At 33.6% G+C, this 22,952-nt stretch overlaps 1 protein-coding gene across 1 annotated transcript in view; it reads right to left on the reverse strand.

Annotated features, from left to right (window-relative positions):
- LOC129233241 (endoplasmic reticulum-Golgi intermediate compartment protein 1-like) overlaps positions 1 to 22,952 on the reverse strand; it is a 127,393-nt gene that overhangs the window by 6,040 nt on the left and 98,401 nt on the right. Inside the window, exons 4-7 of the mRNA XM_054867297.1 lie at positions 13,669 to 13,796; positions 13,389 to 13,490; positions 7,323 to 7,383; positions 2,173 to 2,273 (exon numbers count right to left, since the gene is read on the reverse strand). Coding sequence (XP_054723272.1) covers positions 2,173 to 2,273; positions 7,323 to 7,383; positions 13,389 to 13,490; positions 13,669 to 13,796 — 392 coding nt within the window. The remainder of the gene's footprint in view (positions 1 to 2,172; positions 2,274 to 7,322; positions 7,384 to 13,388; positions 13,491 to 13,668; positions 13,797 to 22,952) is intronic.

Below are 22,952 nucleotides of genomic sequence, written 5' to 3' on the forward strand. Positions count from 1 at the left end.
ATTTAATATTTTTTTTTATGAGCAACAGAATGCTTATATAAACAGTAATCCATCACTTATGCACTACACCACTTTTATGTGTCTTTCTCAATAGCACATTAATTTTCAAAATTCCCAACCAAACCTACACAAATAAAATACTGTGATTTGACTCTTTTGTATGTGTCACTGGTTCAGAGGTAATAAATAATAAAGTGGTAAAGTTTTTACATTACTTTTTTTCTTTTCTCCTTTCCAAAAAGTGTGGGTGTTTTTTTTTTTTTTTTTTTTTTTTTTTTTTTTGAGCTTTGATGATCAATCTGCTTTTACAAATGAACATTTGAAAGAGATTTGAGCGATTACCTTCACTATAGTGAGGGGGGTAGGCATTGTGCAGTTTTCACCTGTGATGCAAAAAGAAAGGGGGTAATAAGTTTGACTTGCCTGCATATGCAGGTGTAAGTCTGTGGTATCGTAGCTCCAAAAATGGAAGAAATCATTCTTGATATTTCTTTTTTGTTCGAAAGGTGACTTGATCAAGAGTGTTCTTAGTTAGCTAGGTCTCATCTTTGTACGACTTTAGTTACTAAACATATTTATTATAACTCAAATTAGCATTCTTTTAATTTTGGCAGTGAAAATTTACTTGCTGATTTAAAGCATTGGTACCAATTGAAAAAACGAATTTTTCTGCATAGGATGGAATTTGTGCGGAACATCCAAGTTATTTAAGCTGGAATTATAACCTTTTTTTTAGAGAAAGTTCTAAACGATTTACGTGATTGATGATAGTTTGGTTGTTGGCTCACAATTAAAAAAAGCTCAATGATTTACAAGTTTATTTGTTGCTATTTTATATTTGTTAACAAATAAAACTCTTGTAACTGATTTTCTTCACATAAGAAAAGCTTTTAAAACTATTTTAAATTTTCTCTCTTGATTTTGCTTTTGCAACTAGCAAAACTAAAGTGTTTGTGATTATCTTTCCTTTTTCCATACTATCCCATGGTATCTAGAAAATAAATTTTGATGTTATGTATGTTCAGGTCCCAGATATTCATTTTAAGATGAAGCCCTCTAGGTAAGGATTTTTTAGAATGTCTTAATTTAATATTAGTTCTTGTAAGTTATATAATTTTATTTTAAAATTATAAGTGCAAATTTTTTATGTCAAGAATTCTAGTATTCATTTAGTAAATTTTAATGTCTTTCATTTTTACTCTTTTGTATGATGCAGATAGTTGATGAGAAAATAATTGAAAATATACTGATAAAACATATATGGATGAATAAAAGGATGAAGCAATTGATCTCTGACTGTCACTAGTTTTTTCTTAAAATGAGATTGATCTGATGATAGGGAAATGTAGTGAAAAAAATAATAATAATTCTTGAAATAAAAAAGAAAATTCTTCAAGGTTTTTCAGTTCAAAACTAAATAAAACAAAGAAAAAAAATGTCATTGATACTTAGGTGGACATATTTCATTTAGTGTGCTATTCAAAAGCAGAATATAAAATAAGTTTAAAACTCTTGAACAACAATCAGCTGCTTAGTTTCAAAGCAAAGTTGAGAAATTTTCAAAATGAGAAATAAATAAAAAGTGATTTCTATATAGTAAACTCCCGACTATCCTCTTGTCGATCAGGAACATTTATTTTGGCAACAAAAACCAAATACCAATACTTTTTTTTTTGGTCGAAAAATTGTAACTTAGTTGTTTTATTTATTTATTTATTTATTTATTTACTATGCTATCTTCACCACACATAAACATGTTCGTAATTGATGTTAAGTTTTGTTGAGAAAAAATACAAAACATTTTTACTACACTTTTTGTCCTTTATTTTAGCCTTTTTGCAGTTTATCAGCAACTTTTATTATTTGCGACACTTGAGCCACCCAATTCCGTGGATAGTCCAGAGTTTACAGTACTACATTTGATATTTATGATGTGAAAATAAATAGTGAATATCTAGAAGTGCATAAATAGGATAAAATAAAGAACTTTACATTTTTTCCAGTAAAAGCACAGGAATTTATTAAACTTCTAATAAAATAGTTAATGAATTTAAAATTGCAAATTAGCATAAAAAATTATGTTAAAAACATCAAAAATATACATAAAATTTATATTTTAAATTCTTATCATTATAAATCAGACCCTATAAACAGACATTAAATTATACTCACTTTGTAAGCAGATGTATACTGATATGATTGCACTTTGAGACCATCGAGGTTTTCATAAATTGTAGGAACAATTTTCATAACGTAGTCATGTGAATCAATATCTAAATCAAATACATTTCTTAAATTCAGGAAATAAGAGAAATATACATACATTTCAAATTTATACATTGCAAAGAATCATCTTTTCAAGTGTCAAGGTATAACACAGGGCTGCGAAGTCGGAAGAAAAATAGCCAACTCTGACTCCGGCTTTTTTATTTATTATTTATTTTTTCAAATCACCTTCCTTCCTCAAGGGAAGGGGGGAAAACCCCTAAACAGAGATTGAAGTATTAATTCCTTTTTAAGAAATTTTCGCGTTGTATTTATTGTAAACCTAAGGTGCATACAATGTTAGAAATTCAATTTGAAAATCAAATTATCCAATCGTTGCGATTTCTAAAGTGAGATTACTTAAAAATCCCATTTAAAAAAATGAAAAGGATTAATTTGCTCCTGTTTAATGTTTAAAAAATAGATGTTGTTCAAATACTGTGCTTTAAATTTGTGAAAACACATAGAAGAGTTAGAGAAAGAGTTTTGAGAGAGAGAGAGAGAGAGAAAAAAACTTTTTGCAAAGCCAAAAAACTCTTCTTGAGAGGGGACCGTCCCCCACCAAGGGGGACCCCCATCTGGTGGGTGACAGCTCAACTTAATTTCAGAGTTTATAAAAATTGAAATACTTTAATTCTAATAAAATCCCCAATAATCAATCTGAAATTTCATTATAAAAATTTCAATAAAAATATTGCACCATATTGCAGAGAGAGGTTGTCTACATGTAGGTCTGGAGTAAATTTTACACAAGATGCGGTGATATACAGTTATGTACAAATAGCTTTTACTATACCTACATTTCTTGGCTCAATTTTTAATTTTAATTCGCTTCAGAATTAATCTTAATATGAAGATTTTTGGAATTATCAAGTGTTGCAACAAATAAATCATGTTCTCATTTTATTTTGTACTTTTCAGTGATAACCAAGCTTTCTTAGATAAAGTCTTTAGATTTAAAAAAGAATTTATCTTTTGGATTTGTGCTTTCGTACCAACACTTATTTGAATTTACCGAACACCCTCAAAAGTTTCCCGACTTGCTCAAGCGATACATACATTCTTTTTACTATTTTATAACTGAGATCAAGGTAAAAAATATATTATTATTTTTATTTTAAGGTGATTATAAAATGTTAGGCAAGAAAATTGTTTGCTGACTGTTGCTATCAGTTAAATAAAGTGAGAAAATAAGCAAATTAGTAGACGGCATAGGTAGCTGTTACAGAAAGTTTGATAAACAATCAAGGCAGCTGCTGTCACAATGCCAGTTATTTCCTTATCAGTAGGCTTTTATACATGTAATCAAATTAATTGGTAGTCAGTTTTTTAGAAAATACAAGGAGAGTCAGTGAAAATTAAAGGGAAAAAAGATGCCCGGAGTCGGAGTTAGCATGTTTTCGAACGAGTCCGACTCTTTGACTCTGACTCCACAGCCCTGGATAACATAATTACACCTTTAAATTTATCTTTTAATAACATAAAAAACAAAACTTTGTTCAATAACAAACTTTTTCCAAACAACAATGTAAGGTTTGTCACTAGTAGTTCATTCCACAGAGCACAAGAACTTATTTTCAACCCAGACACAACAAAGAAGGGGTAATAAGCTTGACCTGTCTGGGTGTATATCTGTGTATCTGTCTGCGGCATCATAGCTCCTAAACAGATGAACCAGTTTTGATCACCCCTTTTTTGTTAAAAAGCCGTGAACAGAAAGATTATTTTCAACAGAAGTAAATTGTTTCACTAAACGGAGTTCCAGGCTTATTGACAATTAAACAGATGCATTATATTTCTTGCTATTATTGATTTTTTATTATGATATTAGTTCCTTCACTTTATATTTGTTCACAATAGGTAAATAATGCACTTTTCGCGCCAAACAATAAAGTATGGCAACGAAACAATGTTTTTTGGGAAATTTCGAATACCGGTATTCCAGTATCATGTTAAAAAAATACTGAATACCGATATTGCATTTTTGGTCTGGTTTTGTAATCCCTACAGGAGACATTAGAGGGACTAGAAAGTAATGTTTTTTTTTTATCAATGATGTAATTTCCCTCATTATCAACTGCTTTTTGCCATGTTGTGTACAAATTTTCAATTCTGGATCGATAACAATCAATTGGTTTTGGAACAAAATGTATGGATAAGTCATTTTAGATCAGAACTTTGAAAAAAGATATTAAGATTAACTATAATTTTTGAGTGTTGTAATCGATAAACAGGGATGAAAACAGCCCGAAGTCAAAAAGGAGGAAAAATTGCGAGACTTAAAATTTGAATATATATATATATATATATATTTTTTACATTAAGTGAAATTATATCAATACTGTCTTTCAAATATTAATAGATAAATGTTTTTTTTTTTTACTAGTAGAAATGCTAACAAATGAATAAATAAAATAAGCTTGCATTTATTTAAGATTTTAACAGATATATCAATTCCATTTACCACTTTCATTTTCCCATAGCCCACAAATCAGGAGAAATTAAAACTTTATAATGTGACATATAATGCTATAAAACTTCCATATAATTAAACACTTAATGCAAGCTGAATCATTGGACACCATGATTACAAAATGACATTATCAGTGTAGCTAACCTTTTTGTGGAGCAACTGGGTATATTCTATAAAAATCATTAAAAAACTAAACCCAATCGAAATTTTTTTGAGCTTTGATGGTCATTTTAAGCACTAGCATAAAAATGATTATTTTTAAATTGATAAAAAAGTTTTAAACACTATGTCATGATTTGAGAAGATAAGCATCTTTAATTTGCTATATTTACATGTCTGTTATAATAAAATAGCACATTATAATTAAAATAAATTTGAATGTATTAAGATCTTTGGTAAGCCTGATAAGCATTAAAACTAGATTTGAAGAACGATGTTGGCTTAAATTAACTCCGATGGAATAGAATAAACATATTTGAATAGGCGTGGCAGTCTTCATAAAAAATAAATAAAGTATAAAAAGGGTTGAAAATATTAGTCAACAAAAAGGTATTAATGTCTAAACAGTAGAATGGCATAGCAGATAAAAATGAGAGAGTGTAACAGAAGCGAATGCAATCGGATTTCAAAAGCTACATCTAACGATTTCACCCACCATCACTCTCCAGCATTTCTCCCTCCATTCCTATTTCACCCTCTTCACCAACACAGCAAAAAATTCCTTGCTTCTTTCTACTCAAGAAAGAATGTATGCCTCAGCAAGAATCCTGATGGGAAGGTCGGGGCAGAAGGGAGGTGAGGGGGTATTTGCGCGATCATCGCTAGAAAGTGACTGTGAAATGGACGTGGCAAAACAATGAGCGTACAAGTCTTCAGCAAAAAACAAAATACATACAAGAAGGGTTGAAAATAATAGTCCACAAAAAGTTATAAAGGTTTAAGTGATAGGATGGCATAGTAGACAAAAATGAGCGAGTGTTATGGAAGCGGATGCAATCGGATTTCGAAATGCATAAACGCCGACGCTTTTTATGTCATTCTCGAGTCTTTTCCCCCACTCACAAAACGAAGCTCCTTTCTTCTTTCTACCTTAGAAAGAACACGTGAGTCAGCAAAAATCTTGACGGGAAGAACGCGATCGATCGCTGGAAAATGCTCTGTGTCCAAGAAATGAAAAAAATACAAAAAGCGGAAAATCGCGGATTCGCGGAAGATTTTCATCCCTGGATAAATCATACACATATTTTATTTCGTACTTTTCAGTTCAAACTAAGCTTATAAAAATAATCTTTAGATTTAAAATGCATAGTTTATACTTCATTATATGCTGATGTACATTAAAAAACAATTCATACACTATTTAATTACATACTATCAGATAACATGTGTGCCAAATTTCGTGAACCTTTCATTGTAGACGAATTAAAGGATGATACTAAACCATTGTGCAATGATAGGAGAGTACTTTATGTAAACAGACAGTCAAAGAAATAAATGCATGTATTTTGAACAAAGGGAAAAAAATTGAAATTTGTTTTAACAAGGTTATAAATCTAATTTGAAAAATAATGTACCATTAAATGTTTACACTGAGATAGTACTTTGTCTGGAGAAAAGTAGACATTGCATTGCTTGCTGACACTATCCCCCCCCCCCCCCCCCCCAACCTCCTTTTTTTTTTACAGTTTCTTGAACATTTGGCTCCAATTTTCCTTATCAAACATAGCTTAACCGGAGGGGGGAGGGGGGGAGCATACAGAAGTATCTCCCTAACCCATGCAATTTTCTGGAAACACTTTGATGTAAGATTCAAGATCTAATTAGAAAAAGACTTTGAAGTATTCATGAATTCATTTTCCATCCATTGTTTTGCCTTTCCTTTATTTTCTCCTTGAACTTTCAATGTTCTCCAAAACAGTCAACTCTTCTAAATCATTTAAACCAAACTTCTCTCTTTAGGACAAAGGGCAAAAATCTCTTTATCATTGTAATTTATGGTGGTAAACCCTATAAAACACAGAGGTCAAAGCTTTGAGGTGAATACTATGTCCAGATATCGTAATTTTTTTCTTTTGAACATACTTGAAAAGGACAAAGTTATTCATTTTAAAGTAAAAAATATCGAACACTCCTTTTCATAAAGATATCTCAAATAGCTTTGGCAAAGAAGAGTAATATTTTTTTTACTTCACAATCCATCAACACATCCAATTAAGTTGGCCAGCATGACATAATTATTACTTAATGAAACCTTCAAAAATTATCACAGTAAAAACTGTTCGGGTTCCTTTTTCATCTCAAATAAATGTTTTTCAAGCTTGCCTATTGTTGCCTTTATATTGTACCCCCTGAACAGATGCATGCTTTTGACCCTCTAAAACCAAGTCAGCATGACTTTTCTGACAAGAGGATTAAACATCAAAAACAGTAATAAAGAATAGAAATATATGGGAAAAGGTTTAATGCATGAATAAATGGGTGGAAAAAACTAATCACATGAATAAAGGGATAATTAACTAAAAAGTTTGTAAGTAACAGTTCATTTCAAAGGAAACTAAAATTTAAACTTCAAAAGAAAATTTACCCCTAGAATTGCTTCTGTCAGTATCTTTTAAAGGGTTAAAGCTTCCTTTCACAGTATCAGCCTAGAAAAAGAACAAAATGTATTAATAGAAACTAGTATTGATGATGAAGAAAAAGATCACTACTAAGTCATTGAATGACACTCTCATAATTATCATAAACTGGAAGAAACAAATCATCAAGGACCAAAAGAAAAAAATTTCTCTCAATACCAAATTCTTAGTAGTGAGAAACTAACTATTTTCACTTAAGAAATTTTTTGTTTTAGTGTAAAAATGTGCAGTAAGGGAAGCTTGAACCATTGCTTTGGTCACTCGTCTGGCCTGTGCTAATTCAATATTAGCGACCAGTTTGTTTGGCACTCTTGGCTTCCTTAAGAGGTTTTCCATCTCCAGCTCAGTCACTTTACTATGCCGGGCTGATGAGTGCTAATAAGCACGAAACTGCAGTCCTCGGCTGGAGTGACTGAGCTGATGGTGTATTTCATGTATTCCTGCCTTAGCCCTGCCTAATGCGGGGTAACTTATTGAATATAGCGTGCCTTGCTTTCAATCTTCGAGTTGAACCAAACCATTGCTGTGGTGACTCATCTGGCCTGTGCTTATTCTATATTAGCTACCAGTTTGTTTGGCACTCTGGGCTTTCTTTAAAGGTTTTCCATCTCCAGCTCAGTCACTTTCCTATGCCGGGCTGATGAGTGCTAATAAGCACGAAACTGCTGTCCTCAGCTGGAATGATTGAGCTGGCGATGTATTTCTGTCTTAGCCCTGGCTAATGGGTGGTAACTTACGGAAATTGGAAATTTGTTTTGATAATTGCAAAACATAACCCCCCCCCCCCCCCCCAAAAAAAAAAAAAAAAAAACAATACAAACTTGCATTGAAATATTATTTTTCATGTTTGCAATAAAATTATTTCTTCAAAAGAAAAAAAGTGCAATCCACTTTTTTTTTTTTTTACATTGGGCAAAGTGAAAAATAAAATACTTTTCTAATGAAATATTTTATATTTGATTAGTAAAAATCATCTGAATGAATAAATGAATGAATGAATGAACAAATAATGAAGCAAAAAATGAAATAGTGAATGAATGTGAAAAAAAGAGGATGAATCTATAAATAAGTGAATTAATAAATGAAGGAATGCAAATGAATAAATTAATGCATGGATATATGAGTGATTGAATAAATGAATGAATATAAAAACGAAATGATTTATTTCACTTTACTCCATTCACTTTCTCACGAGGGAGTGCACTTGAAAAATTGTGTTAAGCATTTAAAATCAAAACGTGCCTAATATTAGCAAAATAAGCACTGCCCTAGACATCAGTAGATCAAAGTTAATAATTAAAATGTTGATTACAATTTTTTTTATCTTTTTAAAGTACAAAAATTATTTTTGATAAACCACAAAATATTACTAGTATATCAACTTTGAAAATGACTTGTATTATTATATATTTTGATCTTTAATTTATTTTTTTACTGGCATCAACATGTGTATAAAAACATAGTTAAAATATTGCTAAATAAGTGGTGCTGCAAACTATGAAAATATTTTACCATTTCACTTTACACCACATTCCTACTTTAAAGGAAACAAGTAACTCCAGTTTTAGCACTTTCAGTAACTCCAGTTTTAGCATTTTAACTTCATGAATCAGTAAGAAAATTTTTAGAAGAAAAATAAGCAATGGGCAGAATAGGTAGAACAATTGCATAAACAACAGAATGAAATCAGTTTAATTTCCTTTCTCATCCCTCTCTCTCTCTCTCTTTATGTCAGAAGAATTTGCAACACAGTTAATTCTAGATGGAATATAAAGTCCTTTCAAACAGTTTTTTTTTAAGCAGGGGTTCCCATCTTCGTCAAGGGCGTCAAGCACCCCCTCCCAACCCCCTCTCAAGAACATCCTCTCCCCCTCCCCCCAGAAAAATATAAATGGCACAGTTTGCATCATGGACTCAATGCCTAAAAGAGCAAATACTCTATGTCTCTTTTGGGTTTTGCAATACCACTTGCAAGGTGTGTTTAATATACCTATATTATCTTTGAAGACAACAAAAAACGAACTGATGTGTGCATCATATGATTTCCTTTTACTCCAATTTAATGTCATTTACCCATTATTGGATATTTTAATGTGATTCAATTGTTTACTCTCTAAATGTCACCAACACTGGCCAAATTAAAACCAAATTTTAAAAAAAAATCGCCAAATTTGTCGCCAAGTTGGCGACAAATCTTTACGACCAAAAAAAGGCGATATATCGCCAATTGTCCGACAAATTATAACACCACTTGAGTTTACATCGAAATTAACAATGATTTCCCCCCAAAAAGGGGCAAAAGACCCCCTTAGGAACATCCGAATGCAACCAAAAGAGAAGGTGCACAAGTAGGTCCCACTAGGAGTCTACGTACCAAATTTCAACTTTCTAGGACATACCGTTTTTGAGTTATGCGAGATACATACACACACACGCACATACATACGTACATACAGATGTCACGAGAAAATTCGGTGTAAGTAACTCGAGGGTTGTCAAAATGGATATTTCTGGTGTCTGTAGGTTACTAGGCATATATCCACGTGTGGTCGGGTTGAAAAAAAAACTCAACATTCATTCAGGGGTGAGAAAAATGGAAATGAAGGCCGATTTTTAGTGAAAAATTTTTCACGAATACAATACGTCCTTTTTTGTAAAAGGAAGTAATACGAGTGATCTTGGAAAATCATTTGTAAGTTGCTAATTTTTTCACATTAAAAATTGTATTAGTCATGCAGATTTTGCTTTTAAAGAGGCCCATCATTTCGAATTTTTCTGGGAGTGGGGGACATTTTCAAAGTCTAGGGGCAATTGACCCCCTAAATGATGGGCCTAGTTTTAAGAAGAGTTCTCTTTCATTCTCTTCAGAAAAACTGCTCAATGAAGCAATAAAAAATTTGAATATGAGTAAGTAGCTGCTAGCGCAGCTCAATGTTTTAAGCTATTTATTAAAGACTAGCAGTACCTGCACGGCAGTGTCTGTGTTAAAAATCTAAAGGAAGTACGTTGAATTAAAAAATTCAGCCCCCCCCCCCCTCCCTTCTGATGTGAAATGATCATTTTTCTTTAACTAAAATGCGTACACACCTTTTCAAAAACCCTATTAAAGTCTCTTTGGAATTTAAAACTACCAGCCAAAACACATAAAAAAGTTGACAGTAGATCAGGGTTCATACTCTATTTGGATGAAAAAAATCCATGACTTTTCCAAGACTTTTTTATGACTTCAATGAAAATTTCCATGACCTCGTTACACGAAGCGAATAGCACTATTTAATCTCAAACTTGGTAATATTTGGAAATGAGCATTAGCAAAATGTTTATATGAATGCCACAGCCTCATTGAAGCACTTACTCGTAATGGAAAAAATATAAGTGCACACTTAAAAAACTATTCTTATTTGTCTTCAACATATAAATTTTCGTAAAGAAAAAATGCAGTGAAACAAATATGATGATGCTTAAATGTTTAAAAAAAAAAACAGGCAGAATGATATTGAATGGGATAAAGGTTGAATGAGTCATCACTAAGTTTCAACAAATTTGCTTCAAAAGTTTCCTTTTAGTCTCTACAGTGCCTTTAATCATCCACGTAACTTGACAGTATTTTGGTTCTTTAAAGTAAAGCCACATAGTTTAGTTCTTTGTGTTTCTAAACCAGATCTTTTTTGAAAAAAAACATTCAGTAATGAATCAATCTTCTGCTTCAGAAGTATATTTGTTTTGTTTACAAATTTGCATATTTTCAAATGCATATAAATTAATAGGTTCAGAAATTCCAGAACACTTGTAAATCCCGACATTGAACATAGTAGTGGGTCGCACGGATTAGTCTTGCCTGCTGTATGTTGGGCACTACTGTTTTAGAGCATTAGAATTCCTCTTTTTCTGTATTCTATTGCCTGACTTATAGATCTTTATTTTCTAAAACATTCAACAAATTAAGATAAACTCTGATAAATTTAATAATAAAGTCCTTACGAGTGATGGAATCGAACTTGCATGCAATTGAATTGCTTTTTTTTTTTTTTTTTTTGAGTGGGCGTAACTAAGAACGTGAAATTTTGCTACTACAGAATATGAAACATAAGAAGCGTTGAAAATAACAAAAAATTCAAAATAAGTGATGTCCAGGCAGTAAAATCACATCGCAAAAAATGGCAAGCGGCTGCGACAGAAGTGGATGCAATGAGATTTAAAAATTCAGATTTGATTTTTGAAACGTTCAGTTTTCCACTTTTAATAGCTTTTATGTGCTATACTGTTAAATCACTCAAGATTTCTAATGCTCTTTTAGCTACTGTTCCTTTCTCTTTGTCCAGGACATTTTTCCATGACTTGAAAAAAAAATTCCATGACTTTCAATGAAAATTTCAATTTTCCATGACTTTTCCAGGTCTGAAATTCTGTTAATTTTTTTCCATGACTTTCCAGGATTTCCATAACCCGAACGAACCCTGGTAGATTCAAAACTCCAAATAATCCTCCTACTGTATAGTTCATCGCTTAACAGATCAAGCAACCACGAAACCAAAACCCTGCCCTTTAGCGAGTGAAGCGGTTTTTTTTCCTGCAATTTAAAATGTTCGTCAAATAAACAAGACTATAATAAAAACATTATAAAGAACAAAAACAATTTAATAATGCAACAAATCAAATTATTTACTTAGATAAGTAAGTATCTTCAACTATAAGAACAAAAACAGACATTAAAGAAATAAGGAAAACAAAACCCAATGGAAAAATCCCACAAAATCAAATTATGTACCTGAATATTGAAAAAAAAAAAAAAAAACGCATTCAAAACTCAGTTTGCTAGCCGCACGGCATTGTTCTTCGCAGCTATGGATATTGACTGTCGGCTAGCGCCCTCTAGATGAGTTAACTTACCCCGACATCTATTACCAATTCATAGAACTGAACAATTAATTGAACATATAATTTGCTATTATTTCGGTCAATTTTATTAAAAAATAAATAGCCTACAGTCTTTCTCAGTAAATGCACCATTCAACACAAAAAGAATTTTTCAATTCGAACTGGTAGTTCCTGAGATTAGCGCGTTGAAACAAATAAACAAACTCTTCAACTTTATATTATTAGTATAGATATTAAACCTGTAGAAACATGTGTAAATATGATATTTTGTAATCTCTATTCTGCACAAAATGCCTGATTTAGATATTATAATCTGTAAAAACGAACAGATGAACAGACAACAAAACATTATAACCACTAGTTTTAATTAAGTGTCCACAAATTACCACTCGGGTGACACCTGTACTAAGAAGGTTAATAGTCGAACTAGATCCCAGAATTCAGGAGAATATGCAGGAATATATTTTGGAAGAGGCTCAAGCCAAATAAATTGAAAACTACCCCTAATATTTAACTAAATATTATAAAAATATTATAATAATATGCATATCCTCACATAAATAATAGCCGATGATAAAGTAACCCACGTGTTTCAACAATGAAACTCGCGCCACTGCATGATCATTTGATTATATGTTTTGGTTATGTTTAACATGCAGAGAAAGCTTTTATTGTGACAAGGCTGAACTCGATCCGGTGACTTAACTGTTTTACTGGTAAGACTCATTTTAGGAGAATGAAGAAACGTAAAAATGGTCAACAATAATCGCAATCTACTGGACTTAAGGATTAATCTACTGGAGTTAGGGTTAAAACTTAAACTACTAAAATATCACAAAACAGGCAAATGCTGCGTTGAAAGGTAGAAGCAAATTTTCACCCGTCATACCATGACGGGGGACTTTCTAGTTTAATAATATTTGTCTTAAAATATGAACGTTATTATATTATATTTTCATTTTTCAAGTCAAGTATTACTGAAATATTTATTCTTAATGAGCATTTCCTTCGGGAGGGACCAAGTACTCTTTTTGCCTTCCCCCTTAACACGAACTTGCCAGAATTACATATTACAGGACTGTTGAATGTATGTGCCTACCACCAAAGAAATATTGACAATAAAAGTAACCACGTACCACTTGTGTCCCAAAGCTGACTTCATGGATAATATGTGCCATGTCAATGTTATCTGGTTGAGCTGATGCAGAATGAGTAGAAACATGAAAATTTCCTGGTACCTAAAAATATTATTCAAATATGCTATAAAACAGATAAAAAAATTTTTAAGAGAACATCCAAGAACAAAAAAAAAAAAAAAAATGTTCAGAAATGTAATTGAAATACATTTTATTTTAAGAGAAGAAATCTTCAAGACTAATTTATAACTTAATAAATTAAGTGTTTAAAAATAATTACTTTATTAATATAAAACCTGCCATCAAATCTACAGCCTTGTTCCTCTGGCCCCAAAGGAGTTTTTAAAATATTTTCCACAAAGCCAACTTCATGTCGTCCCATTTCATCTTGAATGTCTAAGCCTAAAACTGGATTTGAAAAATAATAAAATTTAAAATGCATAGCGATGTCACTCTTAGATAGTTTATTGATACGTTTTGTAGATTATTAAATGGAATGAATGCAATATATACATGCAGGATATATCTGTGTGTGTGTGGAATACTTCACAACAAACTTAAGAGATGTTAATACTCATCCAGACGAACAGAAAATGTAGTGAAACATTGGGTCGCAAACAAGGACGCCCATATGCAAAGTTTTAAGGGGGGGGGGGGGGCTCAGATATTTTCCCCATGGTTTAGCAGGATATTTTCTCCATAGAAACAGATTTCAGTATAGATTAGAGTTATTAAAATTTGACATTTTTAATAACTTATTTATTAATTGCTGGAGAAGAAATATTTTTACATTTTTGCAAAGAAAATAGTACTAAAAGCAAGGAAGTTCTAATTTCAAGGGGGGGGGGGTTGAGACCCTACTTTCCCCCCTCCCCATATGGGCACCTTTGGTCGCAGATAACGCTTTAAACTTTAAAGGGTAAAAATCACAAAACTAATAAAATCATCGAAATCTCGCGTGCTGCTTTTCTGCAGGATTGGCTAGCAGCACGAAACTTTTTCCTTTTATTTTGAGCATATACGATTCCGATGAGGAAGATATAACGAAAACTTGAATGAAAGCCAAACAAATTTTTGAGCAGCAATCCACGTATACAAATTTTCTATCATCTTAGAAACAGACCAAAACGTCCATCTACTCCAGTGAAACTAAGGGGAAAATACACTTGGCAAAATTGCAACAGAAGGTTTTCCAATTGTTTTTACATCAGTAACTCGAACATAATGTATCCAAAATCGGGCAGATTAAAAAATCAGAACTACATGGCGCTTTGCGATTTTATCCCTTTTTATGTAGATTATGACACGGGTTTACTGTTCAGTTCAACTGTCTCTAAATTCGTAACATTGTAACTAATCGAAATTTTAGATTAGTAACATTGAACAAAACAACGAGCCCCACGGATCAGCTTCGCGAGTAGCATGCGGCCCGCGGGATGTAGGTTCGGCAGCACTGCAATAATGTTTGCAAAGGAAGTACTGACTTTGATAAGTATTGATGTAGCTACAATATGCATGATTAAAAGATATCCAATTCTACATAAGTAATTTTAAATATTTATTTGTATATCCACCAATTTTTATTGTGCTTTAAGGAATTAAAAATAAATAAAAAATAAAAACAAGGATTATTTTTCTTTCCTTGTTCTAAGAAATTGTTTTGATACTACCTAGATTTTAGTTTGCCTCCTAAAAATTTCACAGAAGACTGCTGTAGAAACGTTATTATATTATTAAACGTTAACGTTACGAATCGTCTAACTTTATCAAAATAAGAACATCGCAGCAGTGTCACCGTAAAAATGACAAATGAGCACGCGGTAACAAAACCTGGCCAACCCCATTTTGTTACACGCGCTATTAAACTATCACCCACTACTTCCTATCTTAGATGAGATTGCTCTTGAGCATTAGACGTTGATGAAATTTATATCCCATCGTCACAAAAACATCGTAGGAGGCCTTCCTGTCCCCTACCATGACTGGTTTACAAATGGGAAATTGAGGCGGGTTATAAAAATGGCAGCTTGCAGATTTTATAAGTGTTTGAAGAAACATTTAAAAAAAAATTTAAATCACTCTACACACAGTACTGTTGTTGGGGGGAGGGGGCGGGGGGAATTAGGGGAACTCAACAACAACAATCCTCATATAAATAACAGTGCGCCACTGCATGATGATGTGATAATATTTTCGGTAATGTTTGACATGCAGAGAAATGCTTCATTTTGACAGGGCTGAACTGAATCCGGTAACTTAACTGTTTTACTGGTAAGACTGTCTCATTTCAGGGGAATGAAGAAACGAAAAAATGGTCAACAATGACCTACCTACAGGTGTTTAGGGTTAAGCCACTCGAGTTAAGGTTAAAATTTCAACTATCAAAATACCACCAAACAGGCAATATTGCTTCGTTCAAATGTAGAAGCAATTTTCACCCGTCATATCTTGACGGACGATTTTCTAGTAATAATAATAATGATAACAATAATAATAAACTATTATTTGAAAAATTGTAACAAATTTAGGGTTTCGTGTTAAGATATTGAGAAATAAATAAATACCTTTGTGCTGAGAAGTTAACTGGAGACAACCAACGTAATTATAGCACAAATATACAGATTACTGCATACATATGTTTCGGGGTTTCAAGGAACCCTTTTTTCAATGGAAAAGTTCTGAGCTTTTGGATGTAAAGACATCTCGTAAAAGCTTACCGGATATCTTTACATACTGTTTTTATTAATTTTACATTTGTAAGAAATTAACAACGGCAATGCAATAGGGTGGGACGAAAAAAAGGAAATTTTTGATAAACAACTTCTAATAGCAAAAAAAAAAAAAAAATTGTGTATTGCCATCCTAAACATGGGAAAAATAATTTAAAAAGAAATAATATTTATGCCTTCAGATCGCAAATTGGGGCCGTGGTAGCCTGATCGGTAGGGCATTGGACTCGGGGCCGGAGGGGCTCGGGTTCGATCCCCGCTGGTCGAAGACCCACCGTCGTCATTAAAGGGGACTGGGCGACGTTAAATATGCTCGTGGTCTCAATGTCCTCCAAGTGAAACGATACCTCTGGGGGTGCTAGTACCAGGTAGCTATTAGCTCTTGGACTAGTTCTAAATTCTCATTAACTGTTCGATCCGGTGATGGTGCTGCCATCTATCGGTATATAAAATAATGGAGGCAAGGCACTTAGTATGCAGTCCCCGACATAAAATACAGTTGTAGTCAGTTGTGACTCTTGAATAGAATAGATCGCAAATTGCCAGCAAAGTTTGAAAAAAGGGTAAAAAATGGTCAATTTTCAAGTAATTTTATGAAAATCCAAATGTTCAAAATTTTCGTTCTAATCTCGTTTAAATGCTTGTTTTAAATAGTCTTTTAATATATCTTTGAAAATATTTACATTCCTTTACAGTTTTTAATTCGCGCATAAGCCGCAAAGTTACGTGAAATGAACCAAAAATCGACGTTTTTTAGCTTATTTTGTATATTGCAGGATTTCTTCTTTTAGATCTCAGTTGTATATATTTTTTACAGTAAATGTGCACAATACATCTCTTTGCTTGGAACTGCAATTAGACTATGTTGCATTAACAACCCAGAGCCCACCCCAATTTGGTGGTTGCACTTGGTGTTCCACCTGCAGTTCCTAAGAAGGATGATTATTGACAGGACTAATACATTTGTAAAGTAACTTACAATGATAACAACTATTTGGTTTTAAACCAAAAATACAGCAAAGTTTTAAATACAGCAAAGAGTTGTACCGTGCACATTTACTGTAAAAAAAAAATACATAACTGGGATCTAAAAGAAGATATACTGCAATGTACAAAAAAAAGCTAAAAACGTCGATTTTTGGTTGATTTCACGTAACTTTGCGGCCTATGCGCGAACTAAAAATAGTAAAGGAATTAAATATTTTCAAAGATGTATTAAAAGACTATTAAAAGAAAGCTTTTAAACGGGATTAGAACAAAAATTTTGAACATTTGGATTTTTATAAAAAAATATTTGAAAATCGACCATTTATTACATTTTTTTTTTCAAACTTTGCTGCCAATGCGCAATCTGAAGACATAAATATTAATTTTTTTTAATTATTTTTCCCATGTTTAGGATGGCAATACGCAACTTTTTTTTGCTATTAGAAGTTGCTTCTCGAAAATATCCTTTTTTCGGCCCACCCTACTATGCAAGTCACACTTTGCACTCTTTACTTTGTTTGCCTTCAACATTACATATTTTCTTTGTTATTACTATTATTATCAAAGATGGCGATTGGAACTAAAAAGGGGACGGCAAAAAAAAAAAAAAAAACGACAACTATGTTATAGGACTTTTAGCAGCGGCAAAAAAAGAGGGGGGGGGGGGAGTAAAAAATTTTGGGAGGGCTGTTTTGAGAGCAGATGAGTGGTAATTGATGTAAATCTAACAACTTAATACACGTTTCCATTAAGATTTTGATCAATTTTGTACCTTCATTGAACAAGTATGCCTTGTTTAAGTAAAACAATTGATTTAATAATATCTAAACAATAAATACATAAACCACAAGTTACTGCTTGTGCTAAATAATGTTTTATAAACAGATATACAAAGTTAAAAAAAATTAGTTTGTTCTGAAAATTTTGACATTTCTGCTTTTTTAATAATTTCTAGTTTTGATTCCAAAATTGGAAAGGGAAAAAAAAAAAAAAACAAATAAATTGACCCCCGAATCGCCGCCACATTATATTTTTTTCTTCACGACTTCTGCCCAGATGGTAAAATATTATTCATACATACTAATACTTGAAAAGATGTTGTGCATCGTCTTTAAATCCTTTAATAGAAGATAACTGCCTCCTTTTGTTTGCCTCAATTAGTGAAAAATTTACATTAAAAGTTATAAATTCATGAGTATCAAAAATGGTCACGATCAGGGTCTGACAAAGTCAGGACGCCAGGGAGACTACAAAATATACCTTCTAGACTAGTTTTCCAGAACAAGAATCTTTCAGAAGCCATGTTTATTAGATTGCACTTAACTTGCCTAGAAACTTAGAGAAATAATTTATTTGGTGCCTACAATTTTCCCGGTTCCTAGGAATTTACAGTTATGTCTCTGGTCGTGATTACAATAAAATCAAGGTGATAAATTAGGTCTATACAGGAAAAAGTGTTAATTTTTTGAGTTAAAAGGGGGGAGGGGATAAAACGCTGAATAATCGCACAGAAAGTTTATTAAAAATTAATTAGGGTCGAAAAAAAATGCTTTTGCAATAGCACTATCCTCTCAAATCTAATTGGAATGAGGGTTGGAGGGCACGCGGTCCCCAAATACGAATACAAATGTGACTACCAGCAACAGGCTCTTGGCCCGGCTAGACTGATACTAGTCACTTTGTTAGTCCCCAATGAAGATCAGTGCCCCCCCCCCCCTCTTTAAGATATCTATATCTACCTCCTTACTCATTACATCCTCCTTTGGTTAGCTGTTCCAAGTGCCACCAACCCTACCATATAAAGTAATAATAAATAATTTTTCCTAATTTCCAGGTTAGCCCTCGAAATAAACCGCTCAGTTTGGAATGCTTTCTCAGGGATCCCTAAACTAGAAGAGAATGAGTTATAAATTGAGTGTTACTTAAGTCATACTTGTGGTTCTCTACATACTACATTTTAGTCTTTTCCATCCGCTGTCCCAAAATAGTTGAGCACTCCTGCTGCAAGGAAAATAATTATCTGACCAATATCAAAAGATGAAGCGTCATCATGCTTTTGCCATCCATTATTGATGACGGAATAAGCTTTTAAATTATCTCATCGAGTCGAAAATCACGATCTTCATATTGTTCCAGCAATTATTACGAACAATGCTCTTAAATCTAGTGTACATTCTCTTTGAAAGACGATCTAATCTGAACGATTAATCTCAGATAAGGTACTCCAAATCCAGGACGGTATCTTTCATCCATCCAACAAAGCGAGCCCCATCCATCTGCACCTATCAAATATGATACCGGTACCTCGCCCACACGACACGCGCAAAGCGGCTGTTTTTGTTTAGCCAGAGCCCCCTCAACGAACCGCAGACTCATATCACCGCCATCTTTGGGCCCTAAATGTCTAACAAAGCAATGCCTAGCTTCACCAGAGCGGTTATTTTAATAAAATAGTTAAATGAATTTTATTTCATTAATAACTAGCTGCGTTGACAGGCTTCGCACCATCTATCTCGTAAAAAAAAAAAAAAAAAAGTTGTGTCGAGTGCATGTGTGGCATGCTCAACAGTCAGGCTTGAATAAAATTAAAAAAAAAAAAAATTAATTTGAATTTTTGGCATCTTGAATTCAAATTATGTTTTTCGCAATCACGAGCGTGTGTGTTTGTGTAGGCGCATGTGGGTGCGTAAGTGTATGTAAGCATGTGTGTGAGTGAGTGTTGTGTACGTGCGTGTGCGTGTAGGCGTTCGTGTGTGTGTAGGCGTTCGTGTGTGTGTCTGTGTAGGCGTTCGTGTGTGTGTGTGTAGGCGTTCGTGTGTGTGTGTGTGTGTAGGCGTTCGTGTGTGTGGGACATGGACGCCACCGCCCAGCAAAAGTAGATTTCGGGGGACAGTGCTCAGGACCAGCCGCGCCGCCGCCGGTGGTGCTGCAGGCCTGGTCCAAGCTGAAAAAGGCACGGACGCCAAAAACGGTCAAGTGAGAACAATAAGCAATCGTGATTGCTCAAAAAAAAAGCCAAACATTTCTCAGCAACGTGCAAGGAAGAGCAATTTTGTGACTCAAAATTTAAATTTAGACCTCTTCGAATTTTTTTAAAAATTATTTTTAAAAGTTCAGGTATTGTCATGTGTAGGCGTCAACATTCCGTTTCACGGATTTTCTGTGAAGGCGAAAAAAACTTATGTTAATTCCTGAAATTCCTGTTCATCAAAGAACCTCTGAGCAAAATTTGCCAAAACTCTGACAGAAATTGTGGATTTGTAAAAAAAAAAAAAAAAAACCCTAGGCGTAGCAACATGCAGCCATTTTATATGTATAGCAGGGGCGCTCACCTAGGGGGGGGGAGGTGTCATGGCACAGACTGCGCGATTGAAATTTTTAGGGGGAGGGGTGTTTCGAGGGGTATTTTTCCCATTGGGGGGGGGCTCTTGCTTTAATAGGAGTATTTGCGATCTTCAGGGGTGTGTTCTTGGGGGGTGGGGTACTCCTGTGTAAAGATAATAAGAATGAAAAACTAACAAAGCATGGATGAACTCCAAGAAAGTATGTATATTAGCTCTTAATGAAGACAACAAGATATAATTGCTCCCTATGTGCTTACTGTACAAAACTGCTGAAATAAATAGAAGAAAACTAAAAAAGAATAGAATATAATTTGAAGATCAATTTAAACTAAACCACTATTCGTTTTTTGATAACAAATTAGTTTCTCATTCGATTTGAAGAGAGTGTATCAGAAAATCTCGATTACAGTGAACGCCGGTTAATTGAATCAGTAGTTAATTGAATAAAATCGTCAAAAACTAAACAAAATCTTGCTTTACTGAATCAGCCGCTTAATGGAACCAAAACTGATAAGAACAAACGTGATTCATATAACCGGCGGCCACTGTACTTTTAATAACATTCCCCGCTCAAGAAAATATCTTGGTGGTGCTTTTGGTTCAAGTAACCGTTTGAATATTGAAACAAAAAATTAAAAAATATACTAAGAACTAGCTGAAATAAATTTAGGAGCTTACAAAAAATGTGCATATAGAACAGAAATTTAAGAAAACATTTAATCATTGACTCTTCGGGAGGGGGAAAAAAAAGTTGTTCATAAGCAAGTTAAGGGATTTTCAAACAGCAGAAATATTGTCGATTACATGAAAGAAAATGCACACATATCAAAACTGTTTCTTCAATTACGAGAAGGCATTATTGGCCATGAACTTTCACCACGGAACTTTTATCTGCTAGGACTTAATAAAGGAAACGTAAAGTACTTAAAAGCATATGCGTAAAAACATGATCAAGTCTTTTTATATAAAGATTTTTTTTTTTTAATTTTCTCAGTTAATCGAACGTGTCAGAACTTTCCCAGGTTTTGTCAGTCGTGTAGCAATTTTGCTCTGCCAAAAGTTCAAGATGAAAATTAGGGAGGCTTTTCGCGAATAAATTTAACGATAGAAATTTGAGTGTAAAGATATTTTTAAATTTTTAGTCGTACCCGCAGACTCCGCAGTGCGGGGGAGCCCGCGTCCTTAAGGAACCCAACTACCCAAGAAGTTGAAAAAAAAAAAAAAAATAGCACTAAGACCCATTACCGTTGCAAATATACACTGCAGGCTTCTGGGGAGAGGTCCTACAGATTTTGTTGGAAGGGGGCCTAACATTTATAGATCTGGGCCTGAATTTTAGCATGAATTTCTTAAATTAAGCCTGTGCAGGACCCGAAATTTAGCATTCGTAAATCCGGCACGTCTTGAAATTCGTAAATAAAGGTTTTTATTTAAAATTTTTTTTTTTTTAAGAGACAAATTTTTTCCAGCTTTTAAGTGAAAATAAGCATTTTTTGCAACAGGTTAAAATTTAGTAAGTGCAAAGAAGAACCGAATTTTTTGAGAAATAAGTCTTAAAAAAAAAGGAAAACGGTAAATATGTTTAAAAAATGATCGGACATAAACAATTTTCAAACTCCAAAAAGGTTTTGTTTTTTCAACCGCGATTATTTTACTGTAGAGGATTCTCCCGAAATACTTATCACTGAAAAATCTCTTTTTGGTGGTTGGGGGGGGGGGGGGGGATTTCGTCATTTTGATGAAATTTCGGAAAGCATTTATTTTATTCGAAAACTCTGGAGAAGGCATCAAAATTCTGGAGTTCTCCGAACAAATCGGGAAAGTTGGCAGCTAATATCGGAGCCAGAAATGGCTGATTCAAGTGCTCGAGTAACCTGCTAGGCGAGTGAGTCGTACGACTTCGCTCTTGTCGCTCTCTTGTGGGGCTTCTTGTAAGCGGAGACAGATGGCTTGCGGGGGTGGACGAGTGTACACGCCTCGCTGACTGGAACTTTCGTTCAATGGTAACTTTGTCGTTCGAGAATCCTCTTGAAGACTACAAACGATACGGCATGAGTCAGAAGCGGATCCATACACAATATTTTGGAGCACTGAAAGGAGTGTTGGTGTAAGGAATTCCGATAAAAAATCGGGATCTTTAAGACTTTCAGAAATATTTTAAAGAGCTTTCCGGGAAATACAAACAATACTCTGAATTATATAATTTTAATAATAAAGCAGCCACCTGCCTTGTCTAGTGGTCAGAGATGTCTGACTGCGACAGGAAGGTCCGGGTTCGAATCCCGGCTTGGGCATGGACGTACTTTCTCTCTCCTGTCCTTGTCCTTTCTTTGTAAGAATGTGCTGTTGTGCTGTGAATGGTTGCCTACCCTATAAACGGGTCCTTATGGCATGAGTGTATAGTAGAAGTCGAACTTTACACCAAATTACAGTACAGATGGAAAAGTGAAGCAGCGCACCCCAAATTGCCAGCCTAGCTGGCACACAACAACAACAATAAAAAA

Source organism: Uloborus diversus, chromosome 1 (assembly GCF_026930045.1).
Source record: "Uloborus diversus isolate 005 chromosome 1, Udiv.v.3.1, whole genome shotgun sequence".
Taxonomy (NCBI): Eukaryota; Metazoa; Arthropoda; class Arachnida; order Araneae; family Uloboridae; genus Uloborus; species Uloborus diversus.